Source organism: Myiozetetes cayanensis, unplaced genomic scaffold (genome assembly GCF_022539395.1).
Source record: "Myiozetetes cayanensis isolate MyiCay16 unplaced genomic scaffold, myiCay2020 scf1, whole genome shotgun sequence".
NCBI classification, from domain to species: Eukaryota; Metazoa; Chordata; class Aves; order Passeriformes; family Tyrannidae; genus Myiozetetes; species Myiozetetes cayanensis.
The window spans coordinates 42,291,192-42,314,374 of NW_026086604.1; the positions used below are offsets into that span (position 1 = coordinate 42,291,192).

At 41.6% G+C, this 23,183-nt stretch overlaps 1 protein-coding gene across 3 annotated transcripts in view; it reads left to right on the forward strand.

Annotated features, from left to right (window-relative positions):
- KLHL14 (kelch like family member 14) overlaps window positions 1-23,183 on the forward strand; it is a 62,711-nt gene that overhangs the window by 27,038 nt on the left and 12,490 nt on the right. For all 3 annotated transcript variants that reach the window (XM_050322602.1, XM_050322610.1, XM_050322594.1), the window contains exons 4-5: window positions 18,171-18,260; window positions 22,723-22,801. In XM_050322602.1, coding sequence (XP_050178559.1) covers window positions 18,171-18,260; window positions 22,723-22,801 — 169 coding nt within the window. The remainder of the gene's footprint in view (window positions 1-18,170; window positions 18,261-22,722; window positions 22,802-23,183) is intronic.

The following is a 23,183-nucleotide window of genomic DNA, read 5'->3' on the forward strand; positions in this document are numbered from 1 at the left end:
GTTCACACCGAGAAAAGAAGTGTTAACAAATTGAATAGTAATGAATTAACCTGCAGAAAAAGCATTTTGCCCTAGTACACAGAAACCCTGCATAACTAGAGCATATAATTTTAAATGAAGCAGGCTCTAGGAATGCCTCAATGGATGTGATGTCGACAGTAGCTCATAATTCATGGATATGAATTATGGCTGAATATCAGGAAAAAACTTCCTGACATTGAGATCTATTAGGTTGTGGAATAATCTCCCATGGGAAATGGTGGAAATCCCAATGCTTAAGATCATACTGAGCACTAGGAAAGAGACAAATCCTGGCCTGGCCTCAATCTTTTAGGGCAGATTAATTAACTGCGTTAACATATGCCTTCCCATTAGTCTAGACAGGCGATGTCTTCTGATATTTGCCAGGCAGGAGCAACAAAGGCAGCTGTAGTATGAGCTATCTTACCTAGCCCGATGACCATACCCCCTCTACTTGTGAATATATCGTCCTCAGGGGTGAAAAAAGGGGTGGCTTTCACAGAGTCACAGAATACGCTGAGTTGGAACGGACCCAAAAGGATTGTCAAGTCCAACTCTTAGCCCTGCACAGGACCATCCCCAAGAGTCACACCATGTGCATGAGAGTATCACCCAAACGCTTCTTGAACTCTGTCAGGTTTGGTGCTGTGACCACTTCCCTGGAGAGCCTGTTCCAGTGCCCAACCACCCTCTGGGTGAAAAACCCTTTTCTAATATCCAATTTAAACCTCCCCTGACACAACTTCAGGTTGTTCCCTTGGGTCCGGTCACTGGTCACCACAGAGAAGAGATCAGTGCCTGCCCCTCCTCTTCCCTCAGGAAATTGTGGTCTGCAATGAGGTCTCTCTCCTCAGTCTCCTCTTCTCCAAGCTGAACAGAACAAGTGACCTCAGCCACTCCTCACACGGCTTCTCCTCCATGCCCTTCACCATCTTCATTGCCCTCCTTTGGACTCCCTCGAACAGCTTAATATCTTTCTTATCTTGTGCCCAAAACTGCACACAACATTCAAAGTGAGGCCTCACCAGTGCAGAGCAGAGTGGGACAATCCTCTCCCTAGACCGCCTGGTGATGCTTTGCCTGATGCCCCCCAGGACATGGTTGGCCCTCCTGGCTGCCAGGGCACTGCTGACTCAGATTCAACTTGCCGTTGACCAGGACTCCCAGGTCCCTTTTCATGGCACTGCTTTCCAGCCTCTCACTCCCCAGTCTGTACAAACATCCAGGGTTGCCCCATTCCAGGTGCAGAATCCACCACTTTCCCTTGTTGAACTTCATATGGTTGGTGATTGCCCAGCCCTCTAATTTGTCAAGGTCTCTCTGCAGGGCCTCCTTGCCTTCGAGGGAGTCAACAGCTCTTCCCAACTTTGTGCCATCTGCAAACTGATTATCCCTTCCAGTCCTGCATCCAAGTCATTTATGAAGATGTTGAAGAGCACAGGCCTAAGATGTAGCCCTGCAGAACCCTACTAGTGACAGCTCACCAGTCTGATGTTACCCCATTCACTATTACCTGCTGTGCTTGACCCGTGAGCCAATTGCTCACCCCCCACACGATGTGTTTATCCAGCTGTGAGCTGGACATTTTGTGAGAGACAGTATCAAAAGCTTTACTGAAATCCAAAAAGATTACATCAACTGGTTTCCCTTGATCAACTAGGTGGGTTACCTTGTCACAGAAAGAAATCAGGTTGGGATAAGCAGGACTTTCCTCTTATGAAGCCGTGCTGGCTGTGACCGATGACAGCATTGTCTTTCAGGTGTTTTTCAGTATTTCCCAGAATAATCTTCTCCATAACTTTACCGGGCACTGAAGTGAGACTGACAGGCCTGTAGTTCTGCAATGATGACAATAACCAATAACTTGATGTATATGAGTAGAAAGATGCTTTGAGTTCTTATTATTAAAGAAAAAAAAAAAGGGGGATTAAGAAAAGGTTTGACCCCAAAATTTGGAACTAGGAGACAGTAAATGTTCCTTCCTGGGCTAAGCAGGAAAGGGAAAATTGAGAGAGAGATGTGCTTGAATCACTCTCAGGTGGGGAGGCTTGGCAAATTATGTTATTAGAAATCATTAAAATAGATTTAAATAGAATTACCATGATGAGTGATGTAAGGGCCATGTTTCTGCTCTTCTCCTCCCTCCCTCCTGGTTTTACATGCCAAAAGAACAGAGTGTATGACTCCAATCTGTGCTCAACAGTAGCTGCTTGCTTGCTGGTCAAGAATTAAACCTGCTGTATGTGCACAGCTTTAAAAAACATACAAACCATATGTAAAAGATACTTTTCTGATGGAAATGACGTGAAAGGAATGTCAAAGCGCTGCAGGATCAGAAAGAAAGAACCAGATTTGTTTTTTCCTTGATTAAAGACTAAGAAAAAATAAGTCCAATTAAAGGTCACAGAGCAGTCTTCTTCCCTCATGCATATGAAAGGCACTGTGCAGGAATAACTAAGGCAGAATTTGACTCCCAAATTAACTCATTTACTGAATGCAAAACTGAAAGAAAATCCTTATGACCAGCTTATAACTGTATATAATGAAAAATTGCAACAGCAGAAAAATATATTCGTATCATATCTCTAATTCAGCAAAGTATTAATCACACTGATGTTCAGCAGCGTGTTTAAATACATGCTTAAGTACCTTACTAAGTACTGCCTGTAAACAACTCTATATGATGGTGCATTAACATAAGACAGAGTTTATCTGTATACTCTCTCCAGAGAACTACAATTATTTTAAGTACTGTGGCAGCCAGTAACACAGAGCTGGATGATCTGTGGTGTCCAAATCCCAGCCTTCTGGATAGTCCCCATGCAGCCCTTGTCTCCCAGCTGCATTACCACTAATGTCTGCACAAGCTCATTTAAACTTTATTTTATTCAGCAGAATCACAACTGCTGAAATCAGCTGGGCATTCACCAGCTCCCATTAACTTCAGCTTCAGGAAAAAAAAATATGTCTAGGGCAGGGATGTCCCATGTAAGGGTTTATACACTGCTCAAGCCTCCAACTGAAGTCCTGTTAACGTGCAGGATGTTTCAGGGGCTTTCTGCAGTGGGGCACGTTTCATCCAGCAAGATTGGAGCCACTGTCCTCCTGTCAGCTCCCAGGCTGTCTCCAGTGCCTCTTCAAGAAATGATCACTTCAGCACTCAGAAATTTGATTTTTCTTAACTGCAAAGATTTACAACATCAATAAAGTCCTGACATAGCATCCCTTTTCCTGAAGCCATAATTTGGCTTCACTCCAGCAGCTTTATTTTAGCAGCCTGGCCTCCTCTCAGAGAGGCAAGGCTGCCATGGAAAGGGGTTCCACCCCCAGGTAAAACAGCGCTGGTGCCCACCTGAAGTAGTTGCAGTCGTTTGAGGGCTTTCATTTGAAACCTTCAATATTGGAAAATAATTCATTGTCATCAGAGAAAATAACTGATTCCTTAGGGAAAAGTGTTCTGGTTTTACATGGCACAAAACAGCACTGTTTCAGGAGTAAATGTTTCTATACAGAAAACTTCTATTGATCTATCATCTTCTATTGATTTTCACAAAAAAAATTTAAAAAAAATTTAAAAAAAAAAAAATTCTTCCAGGCCTGGCCATTTAACCATATGTTTTTTTGCCTCAGCTTCTGAAGTCCCTAATTGCCTTTTTGCAGAATGCAAAAAGTGTTCATGAGAGCTCTGTCTTTCCCCTGATGCTCAGAGGCTTTGCAGGTTGCTGCAGTAGTTAGATCTCAGTGAGCTGCTGAAGTGGCCCACAGGTGCACTCACCCAGGGATGGGAATCCTCTTCCTCTTTGCAGAAGGGAGGGTGCAGAAGTACACCAAAATACTAGAAGATGGCTGTGCACCAGTTTTGGGTGTCAGGAGCCCCACAGAGGGTGCAGGTGGGGTTGAGTGCTGGTTTTAGTGAGTTGGGTTGGACAATGAAGGCAGACACCAGAGCTGCCCACTGAGTCCACAGCTGAAATTCATCCTGAGTGGACTCCAGAGGCTGGTGCAAAAATGTCAGGAAAGCATCACAGCAAAAAAAAAAACCCACAAGCAAAGGAGGGTCTGGGCTATTAGAGCAAAGTGAATTGTCTGGACCAAACTCACATCACACCATGAAATCTATGGATGAAATGTATTAAGAGTTTAATGTCAGTTCTACTCATAAATGATTTGTGGTTGTCCAGCAGAACAACTTGCAGACAGATACTAAAAACTAGAAAGAAATACTTGATTTACCCATTTTGGTTGTTTAGATATGCCTTTTCAACGTGTTGTTTCTTGCCAGCAGTGGATACAGCACCTGCTGAACTCAGGCCCTCAACCCACAGGGACCTTTAAAACAAGGGAGAACTTGAAAGTACACCTGTTGGGGCTGAGTCAGTAACATGAAGTTAGTTCAGGTATCACTGTACCACACAATAACAGTTTCGGTACTCACAGTTCTACCCTGGGACTGTCCCCTCAGAGCACAACAATAATACTGCCCTTTGTCGTGTGTCCAAGTAAAGCATAACTTGAGTACCTAATTCTGATTACTTCAAGGAACTTGCTGCAGAGTTACATTAGCTGCGTTGCCAACAATTTTATCTCTGATCTTGCACATTTAGTATATTAAGACAAAGCTTTGTGATTCAACTGATTGTTTCTCAAATGGGAGGTTTTGATCTTACGGTTGAAAATTAAAAGTAAATTGAAAGTAAATTGAAGAAAGTAAATTGAAGGGGCACCAAACATATGTAGCGTCTTGCATTTAGTGATCTTGGTTGTAATTTTTGAAACTGTTTTGGGTTATCAGCACTTGTACTGTAGAGTAGGAAGCAGATAACTAAGCCTTCAAGGTTTTTAATGTGATTTGAAGACAAAATTTTTGCAAAATTGCTTAGTATTCATTTTTATCAAAACTATGTTTATGCACCCTGTTACTGCAATAGGAATGAATGAATGTATTTGTGAAATGGATCTCAGCAAGTGTCCCAAACAGGTTTTTGTAGTCGTTCAGAGGTTCCATGTATTGCAGAACACCAAAAAGTACTTTATGTCAGAAACCAAAATAAATCAGAGGACTTACCATTTGAAAGCCTATATACAGCTGATCATATGGAGCTGTCTTTGCAGACTTAATGTCTAAATTTTGACTTTAAGGATTCTACAGAATTTTAATGAAGTTATTTCTGTAATAAAACCACTACACTGCTTCTTGGGATATGTACAGTCAGTGCAAAATTTCAGTGTTTTAGTACTGTGTAAATAAGGTGCACTGGCATAAGTAGTAGGTTGCTTCCACCAGCTCACTTTGCAGGTAATTGCTATTCTTGTTTGTTTGTCATCTGTGGATGTTTATTGAGTCTATATCTTTTGTAATTTTCTTATGGCCAAAGGGTTGCAAGAGATCCAGCTCATCTGCTTTTCCCCAAGGTAGCCCCTCCTAGTTGAGCCGCAATGCCTGCTAGTCCTCATGTTCCTGGGTGTTTACAAATGTAAGGTAAAATGTGCACTTCTAAACAATCTAATCAGTGCTTTAAGATAGTTTAAGCTAGTGGCTTTTTCTAATTGTAAGAGACTAGAAGCAATTACTGCAGCCCAGCTGATAAGTGGTGACTTTCACAAGCACAGTGCTAAACCAAAGAAATAGTGTTGATCATCTGTTCCTGCTCTGTAGTATGAATCAAAACTGTTTGTATCAGTGGTAACCTAATTTGTGTAAAAACACATTTGTTTTAGCCAGATGTGGATCAGCAGTCTCCATATTAATATATATGATCAAATGCACTGCAGTTGGGATTATATTCTGTCTTTATTAATTTATAGGAAGACTGCAAACTCCTTAGGTAGGATCGGTCTGCATTAATGTCTGGTAATGATTCACTGTGCATTTTATCAGTGTTTTTACAATGAATTAACAAAAGAATGGCTTAAGTGCACTTTCTTATTTTATTTCCTGTGTGTTTCTTTTTCTGCCACATTTTTTACATCTGATTCTCTTTTTGAAAATCCAAGTTCATCAGAAATGGAAGTTAAATTGAGTTTTCACCTGCAGGACATACTGTTGGACAGCACAAATCTGTCTGCCCATGCTTGTCTCCCAGTTCATCACTGAAGCCTAATCTTGCCAAATCAAGTGCTACATTGCCACTTGGGCACAGCCCTGCATGTGGCTCTTTTTGAAAGAGTGGCTTTTGAGACACTTGCAAGGATGTGGATCTGTGCAGTACCAGCTGTGTCAGGCTGCAAAACGCAAGTTGTTCCATTGCTGGGGTAAAGAGAACTGATGGGTTAGCTTACCCCTATCACTACTGCTACCCTGTGTTAGGAGCATGCCCAGCAGCAGCTCTCAAATAGTCTTCCTCTGCCCATACCATACAAGGAAAAGAAAAGACTGACTTCAAAACGATCCTGGCTTTTTCCTCTCCTCTTGGCCGTGGAGAAGAAGAAGAGTCTGTAGGAGCTTAAAAGGCTGGGCTGGGTCATGAGAAGGTGCTGTGCAGGAGGATCCAGGATGTCAGTATTTTTGTGGGAGATTGGAAGAAGCTGGATGTTGGGAAAGAGTGTTTGATTGTATTTTATGTACAGGTTTAGTAATAAGTAGTGTTATAAGCAGAGATGGACGATACCTTCAGAGGGACAGTTCTTGTAAGCAGTTGGGAAAGAGTGAGAGAAGGCATAATTCAGCAACACTGGGTATGCAGGTAAATACCAGTCCCTCTGCACCTTCCTGATGGAATAGACACACTTCAGCTTCAGCATGCCTTCCTCCAAAAATCATTCTTTAGGGAGATGAGAAGAGAGCTGTAACCTTGCCACCATTATGCAGTCCAGTTTGGGATTAACTGAGTAAAGCAGTGTCTTTCCATGGAAAGGAGTAATTCTTTTAGAAAGGACTCTTTTTTTTTTCCCTCTAATTCTGTAGGTGATCCTTTTGTATAACAGTTTCCTCACGTCCTCTTTCCCCTTCCTTACCCCTGTAATGAGGAAGCACTCTCTTTGTCAAAAGCAAGCATGTTGTTTTTACCCAGCTTCCAGATCATTATTAAGAGAGAGAGGGAGAGAAATTTGGCGGCGTATTGGTGGGGACGGGAACTGTGCCTGCTATATTTCACTGGGACTGGCACGTGGAGTAGGAAAGCAGATGTGTGTGGACTGCCAGAGAAATCGCTGACTGATCCTTGCACAGTCTGGGTTCGAGGAGCTGAGACAAGACGAGGCAAAGCAGGTATGACTGATACCCGTGCCAAAGCCTGAGCACCTGCCATGCCCATGGCAGGCAGCGGGAGCCCGGGGGGGCTCAGCATCCTCCAGGATTGACGCGCCTCGCATTCGCTGGGGCTTGTGTGCTCCGTTTGATTTCTCCCCTTTCACGCCGAACACGAGGAACAAGCAGAAGTTAACTGCTTGGGAGGAAGCTGGCTATGACTTTTTTTTTTTTTTTTTGAGCTGCATTTCACCTCTTTTGTTTTTTTAGTTGGTTGCAAAACCTGAAGCCAAAAGCTGATTGAAATGCCTCTCCCAGGGGAAGGGGGTTGCCGAGCACGCCGCACCCCATCTAGTGGCTTAGCCTCACACTGCCGGCTGGAAGGAAATGCGGCAGGAGGAGGAGGAAGAGGAGGAGGAGGGCTCCTGCAACTCTGGCCATGGGCTTCGTAGACTTCGTACTCCACGGCACCTACGTGGGTGATTCAGAGGTGCTGAAGCAGCTGCAGGAGCAGGAAGGTGTTAGCTGTCTGTCAGACCTGGCGCGGATCACGCACGAGGGACTTGCACCAGGCTTGGGAAGAGTGTTAGATAGGTGGCAACACTAAGCCCTCTGGAGTTAAGAAATGTGAGAATTAAGCTGCTTCTACAACCTTAATTCGGCCTCTGTTTGCATAAGCACTAAGATACAATCTCCACTGATATCACACGCTCTTCTTTGTCACATGTCAGTGCACAGAAGGGACTGAGCTCAGTTTCCGCTCACAGCATTTCTCCTCTGCTGTTCAGCAAGTAGATCCTCTCTTTCACAGGCTTCTTAAATCTTCTGTAGACATAAGAATTTTTTCACAACCACAACAAGCTGATCCAAACTGGTGCTGATGCTGAAGTCTTTCCCTTCTCATGGCCTTGCACTCCTGCTCACTCCAGTTTGTGAGGCCAGGCAGGGAAGCTTACTGGGGAATGGATCAGGGTTAAATTCCGTGTACCTTAAAAAAATACTGCAGTTTCTTAATTGTTTATTTCTTGGCTTCAGGAGTGCATTGGCCATCACAAAGAGTGATGGAACTTCTGGTGTGGGTGGATTTGGACCTTCAGCAAGATGACCATTTGGGAAGCATCACACTGAACTGTTTAAGGAGTACACCAGCATAAATAAACAGAGAGTTGCCAGAGGAGGTGTGCACTGCAGCCTCTCATGTTGACAGTCCATATGTCTGAATGCTCCACATCACAGCATTTTCACAGATTTTCATAGTCAACCTTTTTCAAGGTGTGTTGAGAGACAGCTGTAGATCTGCAGGACACACCTCTGCGACCCAGGGGATGTAAATATGACAAGGTTCCATGTAGATGTGCTGACCATAGAGGATTGTGAAGACTGCAGAACTCTGGGCTCTGATCAGTATGTGCTGCTATGTTAACAGATTTTGCTCTCTCTTCCTCCAGTCTCAGTCCTTTTGCCGTGTCCCCTCTGATCTGTCCTGACCTATCCCTGCCCTTTTCCATTTCATTTACTTCTTCAATTCAGTCTCCACCAGAACCTGGTCCAAGCCATGTTTATTAGCACAGTGAGTCCCAGTTTTGTAGTTTTGTTCATGCAGACTCTGTCCTCTCTTTCCTTCACCTGACTAACTGAAGATTATATTTTCCTGAACAATACTCTGTGCAAAATTAGTGTCTTCAACAAAAAATGCAAGCCAGATGAGGATGCTTACTTATGTATATTTTAGGTGTTTTGGATTGATCACAACAGCTTTACTGTAGTCTACTCTATATGTCCAATCCTGCAGTCCCAACGTGGCCAGTGCTTTGAATTAACATGACCTTTTATCTTGTTTGTCAGCAGTCCATGACCATGCACTAGTGTGTGATTTGTGAATTATTTGTGATTCTGTGTGAATGTGGTTCAGCCCATGAATTTTGACACCTCTTGATTTAAATAGCAGCTGCTTGTGCTATGATACTCAACTTGGTATCCAGTTTTGAGAAATGTGTTTTCCCTTCTGCTTCCTGACTGGATGCTTTCTAAATCCACAGGAGGTTTTTGAGGAGATGGAACAAAATTTCTGGAATGAGGGTTCATATAGAGTGAATTTTTTGGATTATTATGAGTAGGCATCACAACACACTTTTCACAACCATTTTTTTTGAAAATATTAAACAGTACTGTTTTCATACAAAGCAGAAGAAAATCAACATAAATTTAGTCTACATCCATTAATGGATTTTTTTTTCCAGCTCTACATTCTCATTTCATCTTTTGTATATAGATTTACAAAGTAAGTCATCTGTGCCAATTTTACGTAAGTGTGTGGGTTTGCTGCCCAGGTCAGATTTTCTTCCCTGAATTTGAAAATTGTCCATGGGTTTGCCATTTCCCTTCCTTAGGACCCCATCTGTGGGGGGGGTGTCTAGGAGAGCAACATTTTTGCCTGGTTTCTGTTGGAGAAGCCAGTCTGTGGTGTTACCTAATTTATGTGGATTGATTCCAGTGTTTTCTTCTGCATTTATCTGCCTGGTGGTTAGTACATTTTAGAGTGAGCTCTTATTGTCCATCCTGAGCAAAAAAAAAAAAAAATTATTATAAATTATATTTAATTCTGTCCATTGTGGGAAAAGTGTTAACAATAAGACAGTTATTTTCTGGTGCTTGGGAATGACTGTTTTGGTGGTGATGAGAACATCGAGTTCTGCTGAGACATCTCCACTTACCTTTATTTTTTCTCAAGACACTGGCAGGGATGTGCAGAGTCAGGGTAAAGCCTGGTCTGCAGTCCCTGCTCAGGCAGCAGCATTCCTGCCTGTGGATGTGTGTAAGGGCATGGTGGGGCTGGTGGCTTCATGAGAATAGGCCAAAAGTCCATCCAGGAGACAAGGCTAAAGACAGGACTGGAGATGCACTGCAGTGTCCCTGCATGGAGTCCATCCAGGCCAGGTCTGGGTGCCTAGGCCTGAGCTGAAATGGGGCTCCTGCACCCATAGACAAGCGGTGTTGGGGGGAGCTCCAGGCTGGGTCCTGTTGGTGCCTCACTCATCATCCTGACAGAATGTTTTCTGAGTGGCCTGTCCATTACAGATTAACTCGAGCCTTCTTACTGTCCCTGGCAGGGACTCCTGAGCTTTTGTTAGGCAGCCTAAGTACATGAACATAATACTATGTGGACATTCCTGCTTCTGCATGCTGTTCTTGGGCATGCTGGAAGTTAGGCATGTTGGAGTGTCAGGCTTTTCTTCAGATACCGCGACAAGATATATGTCTTCTGGGAAAGGAAGCTTTTTTCCTGTGTTGGTAAGCATTGGACAGATCCTTCTGCCTACTCTTCTGCTTTCAGTCCTAGTGCTCTAGGTGTGAGCTGTAAGTAAGACCTTTCATTTGCAAATACTGAAGTATTTAAAAGGAAAAAAAATACAAAAATCTATAGCAGTTAATCTTTCAATTTATCTGTTATGAGTGAACTTAAGTGTATCGAAACTGGTGTTTTAATATGGCAAAATATGGGCACATCCCTCCTCCATGTAGAATTTTCCAAATGGAAAGTCACATTTTTCTTCTTCTCCTGGAATGACTTCAAGACTTAATGGGAAGAAAAAAACCTTTTGGTTACTCTAACTTAATATGTTAAGTCAAGAGCTGTGAGCAGGGTAGGAAGTAGTGAGACTGAGAGAGAAAATTGTGAAAGAGTAATTTTTGGGGTACTAGGGGCCAAGCGTTGCTGCATGTGATGAGTTCTTTTTAAGACGTGGGTCCCTCAGCAACATCAACAGGATCCAATCAGGAAAATGCAAGCAGTGGCTTCAGAGGAGACCAGGAGTGTGTGTGCATCTCAAGGTCAGGTAGAAATTGAGCCATAAATGGATGCAACTGGTCACAAGCAGTTGGGCATTAATGCACCATTCCTGGCTGTGGTCTTCTGCCCTGCAGCACTGTTAGAGAAGGGATTGCATGTCCTTGAGTTGACATCTTGGAGGATCTGAAAGCCTCCAGTGGGACAAGACAGTATTTGTTTCCAGAGCATTCTAGCAACTCTGCTGTGTTTTTCTCCCATCAGGGACTATTCATCATTTCGTCCATGAGAAGATTTTGTTGTGCAAAATGTCACATCATGAGACTGTTGTGATGTGACGAGATGTCATTCCACAGTAATACATGTTGGGCTCTACTTTAGAGATTGTAAGTCCAGGCCTGAGTAGGTACACAACGTATTCTACTGGGAAGCAACCATCACTGAGGTAACATTGCATAACTCATAGTGGTGGACAAGTGTCTCCTGATAAATGGTCTGTGGAAATCAGTGGGGCATCTGGGTGACCGGAGGCAACCTTCAGCAGGTATGTGGGTAAGCAGGGATAATAAATAATAATAAAACAAGGAGAATTGTCACTTTGAACCTTTCCACAGGACCATGCGTTACATCCCCTGCTCCATATTGTGCCAGGATGTTTGGTGTTTTCACTTACATGTGCTTCTCAGACCTGGCAAGGTCAGCTGCATGGAGTCACTTCCATGGGGAAGGCAGGAGTGTGCATAGGTTTGCTATGCATTTGCACAGGAAGGATTGTGTCAGGATTTTGGTACAGGAACACCAGTTTTTAAGGTGAGAGTGTAGTATTTTCCTACTTTACCCAAACACTGTAGGCAGCTTATTATTCAAATTAAATCCAAATGGGTGCTTGCAGCTTTGAAAATGTGTGAATAAATATTGTTCATGCAAACAGTCAAATGTATATGTTGCTGAAAACCCTGTGGAATATTTTACCATCGAGTGAATTTCACCTGTGGAAACAGACAGGTCCGAACTCAGAACTTGTATTCAAATAACTTTAAAGCAACTTATTTTAGGAGGGAGCTGAGCATGGCAGCTATTCCTGATGTTATGTTTGCCTGATCTGGTGTGTCAGAATTTGATCTTATTTTAGATGCTCATATACGAAAATTTTAGCCTATTAAAAAACCTCTGGAACAACCTGGCTGATGTTACTTCAGAGAATGTATAAAAGAGTGACTCTTGACATCTGAATGAAAAAAATATATTTTTATTATTAAGGAATATCTTCATAATGAGAAATGCCTAATTAATATAAAGTATCTTCATTATATGAAATACCATTCACTGTGTTGTGAATTATTCCGAGGACTTTGATCTGCTCAGATTTCTCTTTCTTGGAGCTTATGTTATCTTTAATTGAGGTTAGGTTTGGGGCAGCATTTTACTTTTGCTTACCTGCAGCCTCAGTTGAAGTACAGACCATATCCTAGATGACTTCAGCAGCTCTGTACCCATCTATTTGTGATGGCTTGAACAAAGTTGTCACAAATTTGGCATAGGAATGAAAAGGTGGTGAAATTTCTAGCTGAGCTGATGGTGTTCTCAGTGGTGCAGCTGGACCACATCTGGACCAGTTATTTTCTCTCAAAGGTGATTTGAGGCACAGTACCTCACCTTAAGATTTTCTGTTTATGGTAACTGCTGTTGGACTGTCCCAGGCTTCCCACACTGAGTTGAGCTCAGACTCAAGGTTTGAAATTGTTGTGTTACTAGAAAAAAATACTTCACGGGTGTTTGCTTGAATTTGAGGTCACAGAATACAGTTTGGCCAGGAACTCTAACAGAGGTATTTGCCACCTACTGTTGATTATTCTCTTCTTTTAACTTTATTTCATTATCTTTTGAACTGAAAACACCAGTGAGTGAATGCCTGATGCCTTTAAAGTCAGTGGCAAAACTCTCACCACATTCACTGAGGCTAGAATTTCATACTTATTGTGATCAGTTTTTCCCCACAGTTATTAAATAACAAACAACTGTAGAGAACAATTCACTGAGGAATCCCAGCATTTATTTATATAACCTCCTTGGTGAGAAATAACAAGTAGCATTCAGTAATAAATGCATAGACTTCCTGCAAATGATGTATGAACCACAGAAAGGTGAACAGTATCTGATATTTTGTTCTCGGGAAATAATTGGACCAGCTGTGTTCTGCCCAGCATTTTCCAGGAAGGGTCGGGAATGAAATGAATATTGTGTCTCTGCCATGAGCAAATCACAGTCTCCTGAAGTAAGTCTGTAGGTGCCTTCTGTACTAGAAAGAGACATCTCGTGTTAGTTACCCTGCCCTCCTCAGAGGTTTAGAAATAACCAGTTTTCAAGAAGCAGTAGCTGAATATTATGAAGCCAACAGGATAGGCTGTTAATATTATGGAAGGTCATTATTGACTCCATATGTCCTCTGATAATGACATCCTCATTCTGGAAACACACTCTTCTCTTGCGTCATCTGCACAGGTCATTAGAGATGATAAGCATGACTTCTTGGTGTGTACTGAGTCTTGAAGGGCTGTGCTCAAGCTGTGCAGTAGCTGAGGAAGAGATTTCTTGGCTTTCCTTACAGTACCTCCTGTATCTCAAGCAGCTGGACAGTTCAGGGCAGTGAAAAATCTATGGAGTTTGGTTTTTTGGTTGGTTTTTTTGGTTGGGTTTTTTGTTTGTTGGGGAAGGAGGTTGGAGGTCCTTGGAGGGTGGTGGGAGCACTTTTTTTTTTTTTTTTTTTTTTTGTAAAAGAATCAAGTGCAATTTCTGAAAAGAGTTTTTAGCAGAGTGGGGGAATTGCTATAGATTGTATCACAGATGTCAGTTCTCCTGGGAGCAGAGCTCATCCCTCCTCCTGTCTTGAGAAACGCTATTCCAATTCGCCCTTCTTCCCTGCTGGTTAGTGCTGAAGTGACGGTAGACCAGGGAAGGTGTAAGGAGGAGGAGAAACTGATGACCCTTTTATTAATGTATGGAGAGCAACCAGCTGATGTTCCCTAAATGTGCAGTTATTGGCAGAAACTAAACAAAACTGGGTAAGACGAAGAGCACACATTATTGTTTGTTAGGTGAGTGAGGTGTACCATAGAGGTGCCTTTGAAGCATCGTTGCATCTGGTTGTCCTCATAGGCATTATAGTTGAGAGTGTTTCATTTCATGAGTGTTTGACTGTCAGCTGTAGTCTCTGTTTCTGAAAGTAGGTCCCAGAACATTGTCTAGTACCTTTCATTAGCTAAGCTTTGGCATGTGTGAGGAGTTTCTGCCTGGGATAGCTATCCTGATGGGCAGTGCTGCTGTTGTCCTCCACCTGCATCTGCATCTGGAGAATGACCGTGAGTGTCACCTCCTGCACAATGTCATTGATGTTTACGTAGTGAAGTATTTCTTAGCAAACACCACTGCAGTCTTGGACTTCACTGCATTCTGGATCATTCTCAAGTTTAAATCATCCATTTGGTTTTGACTAGGAAGCTTTACTTGTTACATGCGTACTGGGAAATTGTCTTCCACCTTACCAGGGGTCTCCTACCAATCATATATCAATTGCACAGAAAGGGGGCTGGTGAGGGTGTTGTCTTTCAGTGGGGCTGTTTGGACTTGTTTATGCTCTTGGTCCAGGAAAGCATGGGCATCCTGAGCTTTGGGAAGTGTGTGTGAGAGGCAGAGCCTTAGAAGAGGAGATTTCTGCTTCCTCCAACTAATCTGTTTATATCTGTCTATCTCACATATTTCTCTGGCACCTATCACCTTGGTAGCTAAGCATTTTTCTCAGATGACCATGGCTTTTTTCATCTTCTCCTCTTTTTAATATTCTTTTCCCCTTTTTTGTAAATTGGTCTTTAATAAAGTTGAGAATTCTTGCACAGGGCTTTATAAACATGTGTTATTAAATTTCAAATCTGTTTTGAAAGTGCCTCTATCCTACTCCCTCCTAGTAAAGTGACCTTTTTAAATGGAGGGAAGTGGGTTTAGATGACAGTCATGATAAATGCGGTCATGTTCACTCAATAAAATAAGGCCCAGTGCATTTGAGGATAAATCAGTGAAATGTACAGCCCCACCTGTCTGTCTCCATCATTCATTTCCACTGTCACTTTCACAGTGGCTGATGGATCACAGTTGCTGTAAAATTAGACAGCCTTTAATCTCATTTCATCCTGATTAGCTTCTCCTTACCCTTTCCCTCTAACTCACTGACTGACACGCTAAAAACTCACACTGGGCTGTGTTTGAGCGTGGCGTACAAAGTTCTCTTCAAATACCCTTTCTGTGGGGCAGGCAGGTGTTCCAGCGAGTTGGAATCGAAAAATGAGAAGATGGGATTTTCACACTATTAAAGCAAAATAGCATACAAAGGCTCATATAAAATTATTGAAAACAGCAGCCTGGCCAGACTTTGTGATGGGCCGAATTCTTCCCGTTACACCCTGTCAAGCCCAGTGAGTTTGAGAAGATAGTTCCTACTAGACATTGAATATAGCATGCTCACTGCCATGTAATTTTGACTATTACCTATGAAAATCTTAAGTTTTATATGGGTGTGTGTTCACAAGGAATTACAGTTTGCAGCACAAGTTTTCTGGTGCTTTCAAGGGATGTTTTATGGTAGGGGAAAAACAAAAAATCTTCATTCCCATAGTTTTGATTTCTGTGTAGAACTCATGATTCTGAGGGACCCTGAAAATGGTCAAGGGGAAAGACTGCAGTGTTGGTGATTTCACAGTTTCAGTGTCCAAAACTTCCTTCCCTCTTAAGTGTCGCTCCATCCTCCCTGTTTTTTCCAGCTCCCTTCCATGGGCAGATTCATGAGACCAAGAACAGAGTTTTCCCCAAAGCTCTGCAAGAAACAAAGGTCACAGTAAAGGTCTGCAGTGTTTTATTGCAGTCACCTTTCCTTCTGAGGCCCAAATACTACCCTCCTTCTAAGGCAAGCTTCCTTTTAGCTTTCCCATGAGTTATGGATGGTAGTTCCGATCATTTGGACCCAATCCTGTATCAGTGAGAACGCTGCCATCACATTAAGTAGGAGCCAGGATGAAGCCATTAGTTTTCAAGGTTTACTTGTAATAATAAGTATGGGAGTCTTATTGCATACCTTATATACGTAGGAACAGCAGAAAAGCTTAAAATAGAATTTCTTCCTCTACTGACCCTCTTTGTGTTAATATGGAGGATAAATAAACACAAGTGTTTACAAAAGTGAAAACGTAATGTGAAAAATATGTGTGTGTGCTGCCTGCAGACAGTTCTTTTTATAAATGCTAGAGCTCTCCAGATTTTCCAACAGAGGAGGTTGGGGGTGCAACCACTGGCTTGGACATAACTGGAAACCATAATAGAGCATTGGATTAGGTAAGAATTGAAGCTCTTGCAGACTGATCCTGGAGAGCCTCTTCTTGAGAGGAAGGGTCCCAGAAAGCACCTAAGGAAGGCAGCAGATTTCTCATGGGAGAAACCCAAATTCATTATGTAGCATATCATTATGTACTACAAGCATCCACAAAATCAAGAAAAGTGCTGGAGTTTTGGGAGAGAAGATTTTAAAATAGGAAAACATCTGAGACTAAAGAATGAGAAAAATATTATATGGGGGCTCAAAAGATAGCAAAAATCTATTTAATTCTTTCATCCCTCTGTGAGAATCTCTGGGTAGTACAAAATCTTTTGCAGTGTCTGGTATATAGGACTAGTTCCCAGTTAATATAAAGTGTACCAGTAACAAATAATCTTAATGGACTTTCACTGTACCTGGCTGCCTAATTTGAGAACTGTTTCACTTACATGACTTGTAGGAGCACAGACTATGAAAATGATATTCGACCTTTACTAGAAACTAAAAACATACCTTACTTGTTCATCATTGCCTAGGCAAAAACTTCAATAAGAAGCTTAAATGAGCCCACTTGATCTTTAAGAAAAAGTGTCCTAAATAACAAAGCTGTGCGTATTTCTTCTTATTATTATTTGCATATGCTATACTGCACAACTGCATTCCGAGAAAAATAAAAGATAATAAAACAAATGAAATGAGAGATATATCACCCAAAATAATCCAAGTGTGAGATAAGCTGCCTCTTTTTTTTTTTTTTTTTTTTGGCACTGGCAAAAGAGCACAAAGTAAGAGCTGGCCCTGAGTCATATTGATTTCCCACTGCACTGGTTTCCTAAGTGCTCTGTTGATCCGTGTCAAGCAATAAGTTCCCTGCCTGTACATGCACATCACCACCCCATTTGTCCTCACCTAGATTTAAGGTGCCCATATGATGAGATGAACAAGGACATCATTTTTCCTACTGGTGTCACTGGGCCAAAACTACTCTATATGGTATGATAACTAATGCTGTGTAAGTTTACATTTAGCTTATAATATCATTAGAGTTCTGTATGGCACACTGCAATAATATGTGAATATTATGTATATATAATAATTATTTTTGCATTTTAGCATTTACCGTGGAAAACATAAATTTTAAAAAATTTGCATCTGTAGTTAGTCCACAGTAGTCAAGATACCTCCATAAAAAAAGGGGGATATTGCAAACCTAATGCCACAGTTTTGATCTTTGTTAACAAAGGGCTTCCTGATTAGATGAATAGAAGATGTGTGATTGTGCTGCTAATGACATTGTACAGGAAATTAAGCGTATACATTTGGAAAAGGCATTAAATCAGCAGGACCTTAATTTAAAAACTTAAAACTGTATGGAAATGCAGCTTGTTCATTGCTGTGTAATAGAAAGCTACTGAACATACTGACTCTTCTTGTGGAAACATTGCCAGCAGAACAAAGCTGGGCTGAGGTTTTTTAATGTTTTCTAGCATACTAGGATTCCTAGCATCTGCTTATTTTCAAGGAACTTCATCCCTTTTTACAAGCTGTTTTTAGAGCAGTATATGTGGCACTTGGGCAGGTGAGGGGGCACTAAGGGACCAGAATTCCTGCTTTTTTTCTTAATTATCTGCAAGATTGAATAGCATAAGTTTGCTAATAAGTGGCTTTGTCTGCTGCTAAGTCAGTGGTCGTAAATTCTTGGGGTGATTCGTTCCTGCATTATTTCCTACAGATGTAATCTCTGTGCTGTACTTTGTACCTTTGGAAATATGAAATCAGTATCCTAAGCTGACAAAGAATTCTTGCTTTGCTTGCAGTTATGCCGTATAACAGTGCCCATCACTGTGTCGTGGAAGTGGAAAACTTCTTGTTTGTGCTGGGAGGAGAAGACCAATGGAACCCTAACGGTATGTATAGAATACTAAAAGGCACAGGCAGCATCTGCCTTCCTCTGTCTGTCTGTCAGGTCAGCTGATATAGTGATTAGCAAGGGATTTTGAGGACCCTCAGCCTAATTGTTGAACCTACTAAAGGCTACTTTTAGGTGTTGATGTAATGAATATCTGGTACTTTTGCATTAGCATCTTCATCATTCATCAGCTCCCACATCCCTTGAGAAACGCCACAGGCAGCAGAACAGACTCTTTCAAGTGCATGCACCAGGCAGCAGCTGTTAAGAATTTTAACCTTCATTTCCAATCTCCTTCCAGTCATAATATAATAATGCAATTGCAGTAGATGAATGCTTCTTTTCTATTGTCAAACAAGATACTCGCAGCTCAAGTTGTTAATGTGTTAATTATCTAGACTCTGAGATTCTTACACTGGTCCTTTTTTTAGTCTTGTGCAAGAGCTTCTCATATAGATTATCTGCTGCTACCTTCTTTGATTTGATTACTTCATAAATTTACCGCAAAGAGAAATTAAACAATTTAACAGGCTTCTGAGCAAAGCAAAAGGAGAATACCATGCCTTGCAAAATTCACAAAATTGTCAAGACATTGTTAAAAAGCTTGCACACAAAGAAAGAGTTGTAGTTGTAGCAGTCTGTGTAACAGAGATAATTATGACTGAGAAACCATAAAACAGCTTGCAGGTACACATTTTTACTTTAAAACACCAGAGGATCCAGCTGAAATTACATATACTGCATATATTTTATTGTGAATGCCCCATTTCAGCATCTGCACTAAACCAAATTATGGAAAATTGTTACATCTGTTCACTTCCTAAAACCTGAGACAAACAATCTAGTCCACCCTATAAGCATGTTTCTGGTGTAGTTAAGAATATCACTAAATGTCGTAGGAGAAGAGCCCCTTAGTTCTGTTGTTGAATGTCCTTTATGTGAAACAGGAGACAGCGCAGTATCATGACAATTGTTTTTTAGGATCATCGGCCATATCCATCCACTGAAGGCCCCCGTTGTGCTTGGTGGTAGGCATATGGACAGTAAGAGGCAGACCTTGTTCCAGACAGTTTATACTTAAATGACCATGTCACATGAAGGGCAAAAGAAATATAATTACCCACATTTTAAAGACGTGGAGACTGAGCTGCAAGGCGATGGAGAGACATTAGAAGGGGTCCATGTCCTGCATCTGAGATAGGAGTCAAGCACAGTTGTTTGTGAGATGAATAGTAACTTAGGTCTAAGGTTGCCTAGATCAGCTCCTGAGCTGAAGATGTTACTGAAGACATCTAACAACTTCCTTGTTCCATGAATACAAAGGCTAGGGTTTTTTTCTGTAGAGAAGATAGCAATAAAAGAGGTAGGAGCATTGCTATACTGACTGATCTCTTAATGAATTTACCCCAAGAGAAATGGATCGTACTTGTCACAAAAAGCGGACCTGAAATCATAAACTACATCCTGTGCTACTGCTGGGCTACTTCTTTCTTGGAACCAGTTTGCTCTAAATGTGCAGCTGCGAGGGAACAGCTCGTACGTACCTGCTTGTCTGCTATTCTCATGGCACAGAAGGGGCTTCAGACCTAGCTAGAAGTGTCTTGCCGAGGCGTTACAAGGCTTTTCCTCTGAATGAGAATGTTCCAGGTGTTTTTTCCAGTGTAAAAAAGTATCCTTGAGAAGGTGGCAATGGAAAGAGCACCACCATACATTGCCTTAGCCATCAGACCGTCTAATTCTTGAGAAGCTGTATGATCCCCAAGGAGTTCTTATGCCTCCTTCATGCTCCTTTGAGTTCCTGGCAATGCAGAAAGCATGGGAGACATTTTTTTCTCACTTTTTTGCATCCTCCTACGGCTATGCCTTTCCAGTCACAAGGGGTCCCTGCACTAGTAAACGCTGATGAAACCAGGATGCACAACACAGACATGGATTTAAGACCAACCTTCATAACCCTCAGAGCCCTTCACCTTTTGGCATGACTGTGGAGTCCTTCCTGTAGAGAGCAGAGAACAGTATCTGCCACCTTTTGTCCCATCATCCTGATTGCCTGATCCTGATTTCTGATCGCTTGTCCCAAGTTCTCTGTTGTGACAGGTGCTTCCTAGCATGTGTAACCTCCCAATGAGCAAGGCAAAGAGATAAATACAGTTCTCTAAGTCCTGAATTAAACTGGAGTCAAACCAGTTACAACAGGCAGCTTAAGTAGGTCAAGTCCTTTTCCTGCATCACAGGGATCATATAGTTCCATTTTGTTAATTTTCTAAGCTACATTCGAAAAGCAGTTGGATTTCTAGCCCCCAGTACTCCTGTTGGAAAGCTGTTACAGAATCCAATTGCTCTAAATGACTAGGAGCCTTATTCTAATGTCCAGTAAAATGTATTCTTTGACTGTCTAAATCACCCTGTTCTCATGCCAAAGCTGGCCTTTATCTTAATAGTTTTACCTGTTCTGGAGATTTGTTTCTCTAAAGTATTGCAGACAGCACTCCTATCCCCTTTCAGCTTTTGTTTTCTTAGGTGCAGCAGGGCCAAGTTCTTTGTCTCCTTCCGTAAGGTAAACTCTGCTCCTCCTGTCACCATAGTAGCTCTTCTCTGTGCCTGTTCTAGTTTGATTTCATCTCCCTTCCTGTGAAGGGACCAGATTTGGGTCCTGTATTCTTACTCTGGGCTTACTAAACCCTTCTCTTTCTACCCTGCGCTCTACAGTCTTCTACACATGTGGTGTTTGTAGTGAACATGTGTGTGACACATGGTATGTTAAACAGCCAAGGTCCCCAAATCATAGGTTTGTGTGACAACAGTGAAAAAGTTGCTGTAAAACCGATGACCACTGAAGTCCCCAGTAACTCTGAAAGATGTAGTGAATACGGCAGCATTAAAACCTCCTACTAGAAGTCCAAACTTATGATCAATACTTACACTGTTTTGAAATCCTGCTTTTTGAAATACAAATAGATTAAGAAATGTCCTAAATAGTGAAACCTAGAGGCGCTTAGATGCCTGCTGATACTGTTTTACTGCTTATTGTAGCTCTCAATGCCTCTTTCTCTAAATTGCCTGTATAGATTAAAGGAATTCAGATAGGCACCGAGTGCGGAGTCTCACTTATATAAACCCAGTGGCAGAATGACCAATTGCACTTAGAGTGTGGGGATCTCACCCTGTATTTTGAGATGTGTTTGAATGGTGCCAAGCGTGATCCTTATTAGGCAACATGCTGGATTGCAGGGGAAATACTGCATTACTTATCAGTCTTTTGCTTCACCCTCCTCATACAGAACATGCTTATAACACAGCAAGGAAATGAGTTAACTTCAAGCATGGTCAGCATGATTTCTTTCTCTGTTTTCTTGTGGAACACGTTCTTAAATTATTACGAACAAAATTCTAGCTGTATTGTTATTCTTCTCTACGATCTTGATGGTCTACTTACACATGCTGAAGTAAGTGTGGAATGAAGCAGGCAAAGCGAGCCAATCCTTGAAGAGGCTTGTCTTATGCAAAAATATTCACCTTGTAGAATACCTAGTGACCATTTATAGAACTGTGACATATGCTATTGGGTTATTCTGCTGGCCTGTGAAGCCTCTAATTCAATTTTTTAGTCATACATACATAAACAAAGGTTTTTGTTTCCGAAATGCTCAACTGTTGAAGTCTCAGGTGTTACAGGAAATTGCCATGCACTCTCTTGCTTCAGTTTTCTTGCTTTGATGTCAATCTGCATGTAAAATAAGGTGAAATCTTAATATTGTGAAGACATGAACACAGTTCCTGGGCTTGACAGAAGGGAGAAGCTAGTTAGCTGGTGTATGTTGCTCATGTTTCGTATTTTAGCTAACACACTTGGAATAAAATTCTAAGAGTGTATTCCCCCTTCGATGCACATCTGTAATTCCTTCTAACTTACACTGAAAGTACATGGTAGAATAAACCATCTAGTGCAAATGCTGCATACCCCATGCTGATGGCTTACGCAGCTCCTGGTTATTTGCACTAGGATGTTTTACCATGTTCTATCTAGAGATGATGTGAGCAGAAAGAAAAGCACATGTTCTCCCTTTAATTTTTTTACCTGACACAAAATACTCTAGTCATAAAAATATTCTGGGGATGCCCTCTTTTGGGCGGTAATATTGTTTAGTGCTGTGATTTTTTGTGGCTGTGAAAATACCACAGCATGTGTAAGTAAATTTAAATACACATTTTCAAGACCTTATTACAGAGAGCAAGAATAATCTCTGCCTGCTTTTACTGTTAGTGACTGCTAATTCAAACCTTGCGGTGCCCCATCTGTTGAATTATTACTGTACACATAGTGTAATCAGACATTGTTGTAAAAGGGGGAACCCTTCATAAAAGCTGTCAACTCGTGAAGTATATGTAATATATATTACAATCATGATGTTAAATACATGAAACAAACAGCTGAGTGTCAAAATAATCTATCTTTACAGGGAAACACAGTACAAACTTTGTTAGCCGATACGATCCCAGGTTTAACAGCTGGATACAACTTCCACCCATGCAAGAGAGGTAAAAACCTGCTATGTATTTTTCAATTTCTGTTTTCTCATCCTAGGAGCAGCTGAGGTTTGGCTTAGTTCTGGGAGTAAGGAGGCCTAAAGAAGCACTGAAAACACAGATAAAACTGCAGCATGCAGTTGCATCCCATTCGTCTCCTGATTTTTAAAACTTTCCAAATTCAGAACTCTAGATGCCAAATCCTGCAGTGCTAACTCATGCAAAATAGCCATGGACTTTGTGCAATTACTGGTTGCCTGAGTACGGTCTGAAGAATTTTTATGAAGTCTCCATAGTGTCCTGTCATGTTCCCTGACTGAACTGTCATGATGAGTTTGCAGTAAACAAACAGTAATTACAGTCAGATATCTTAGAGGGAGCTGAAACCCTCACA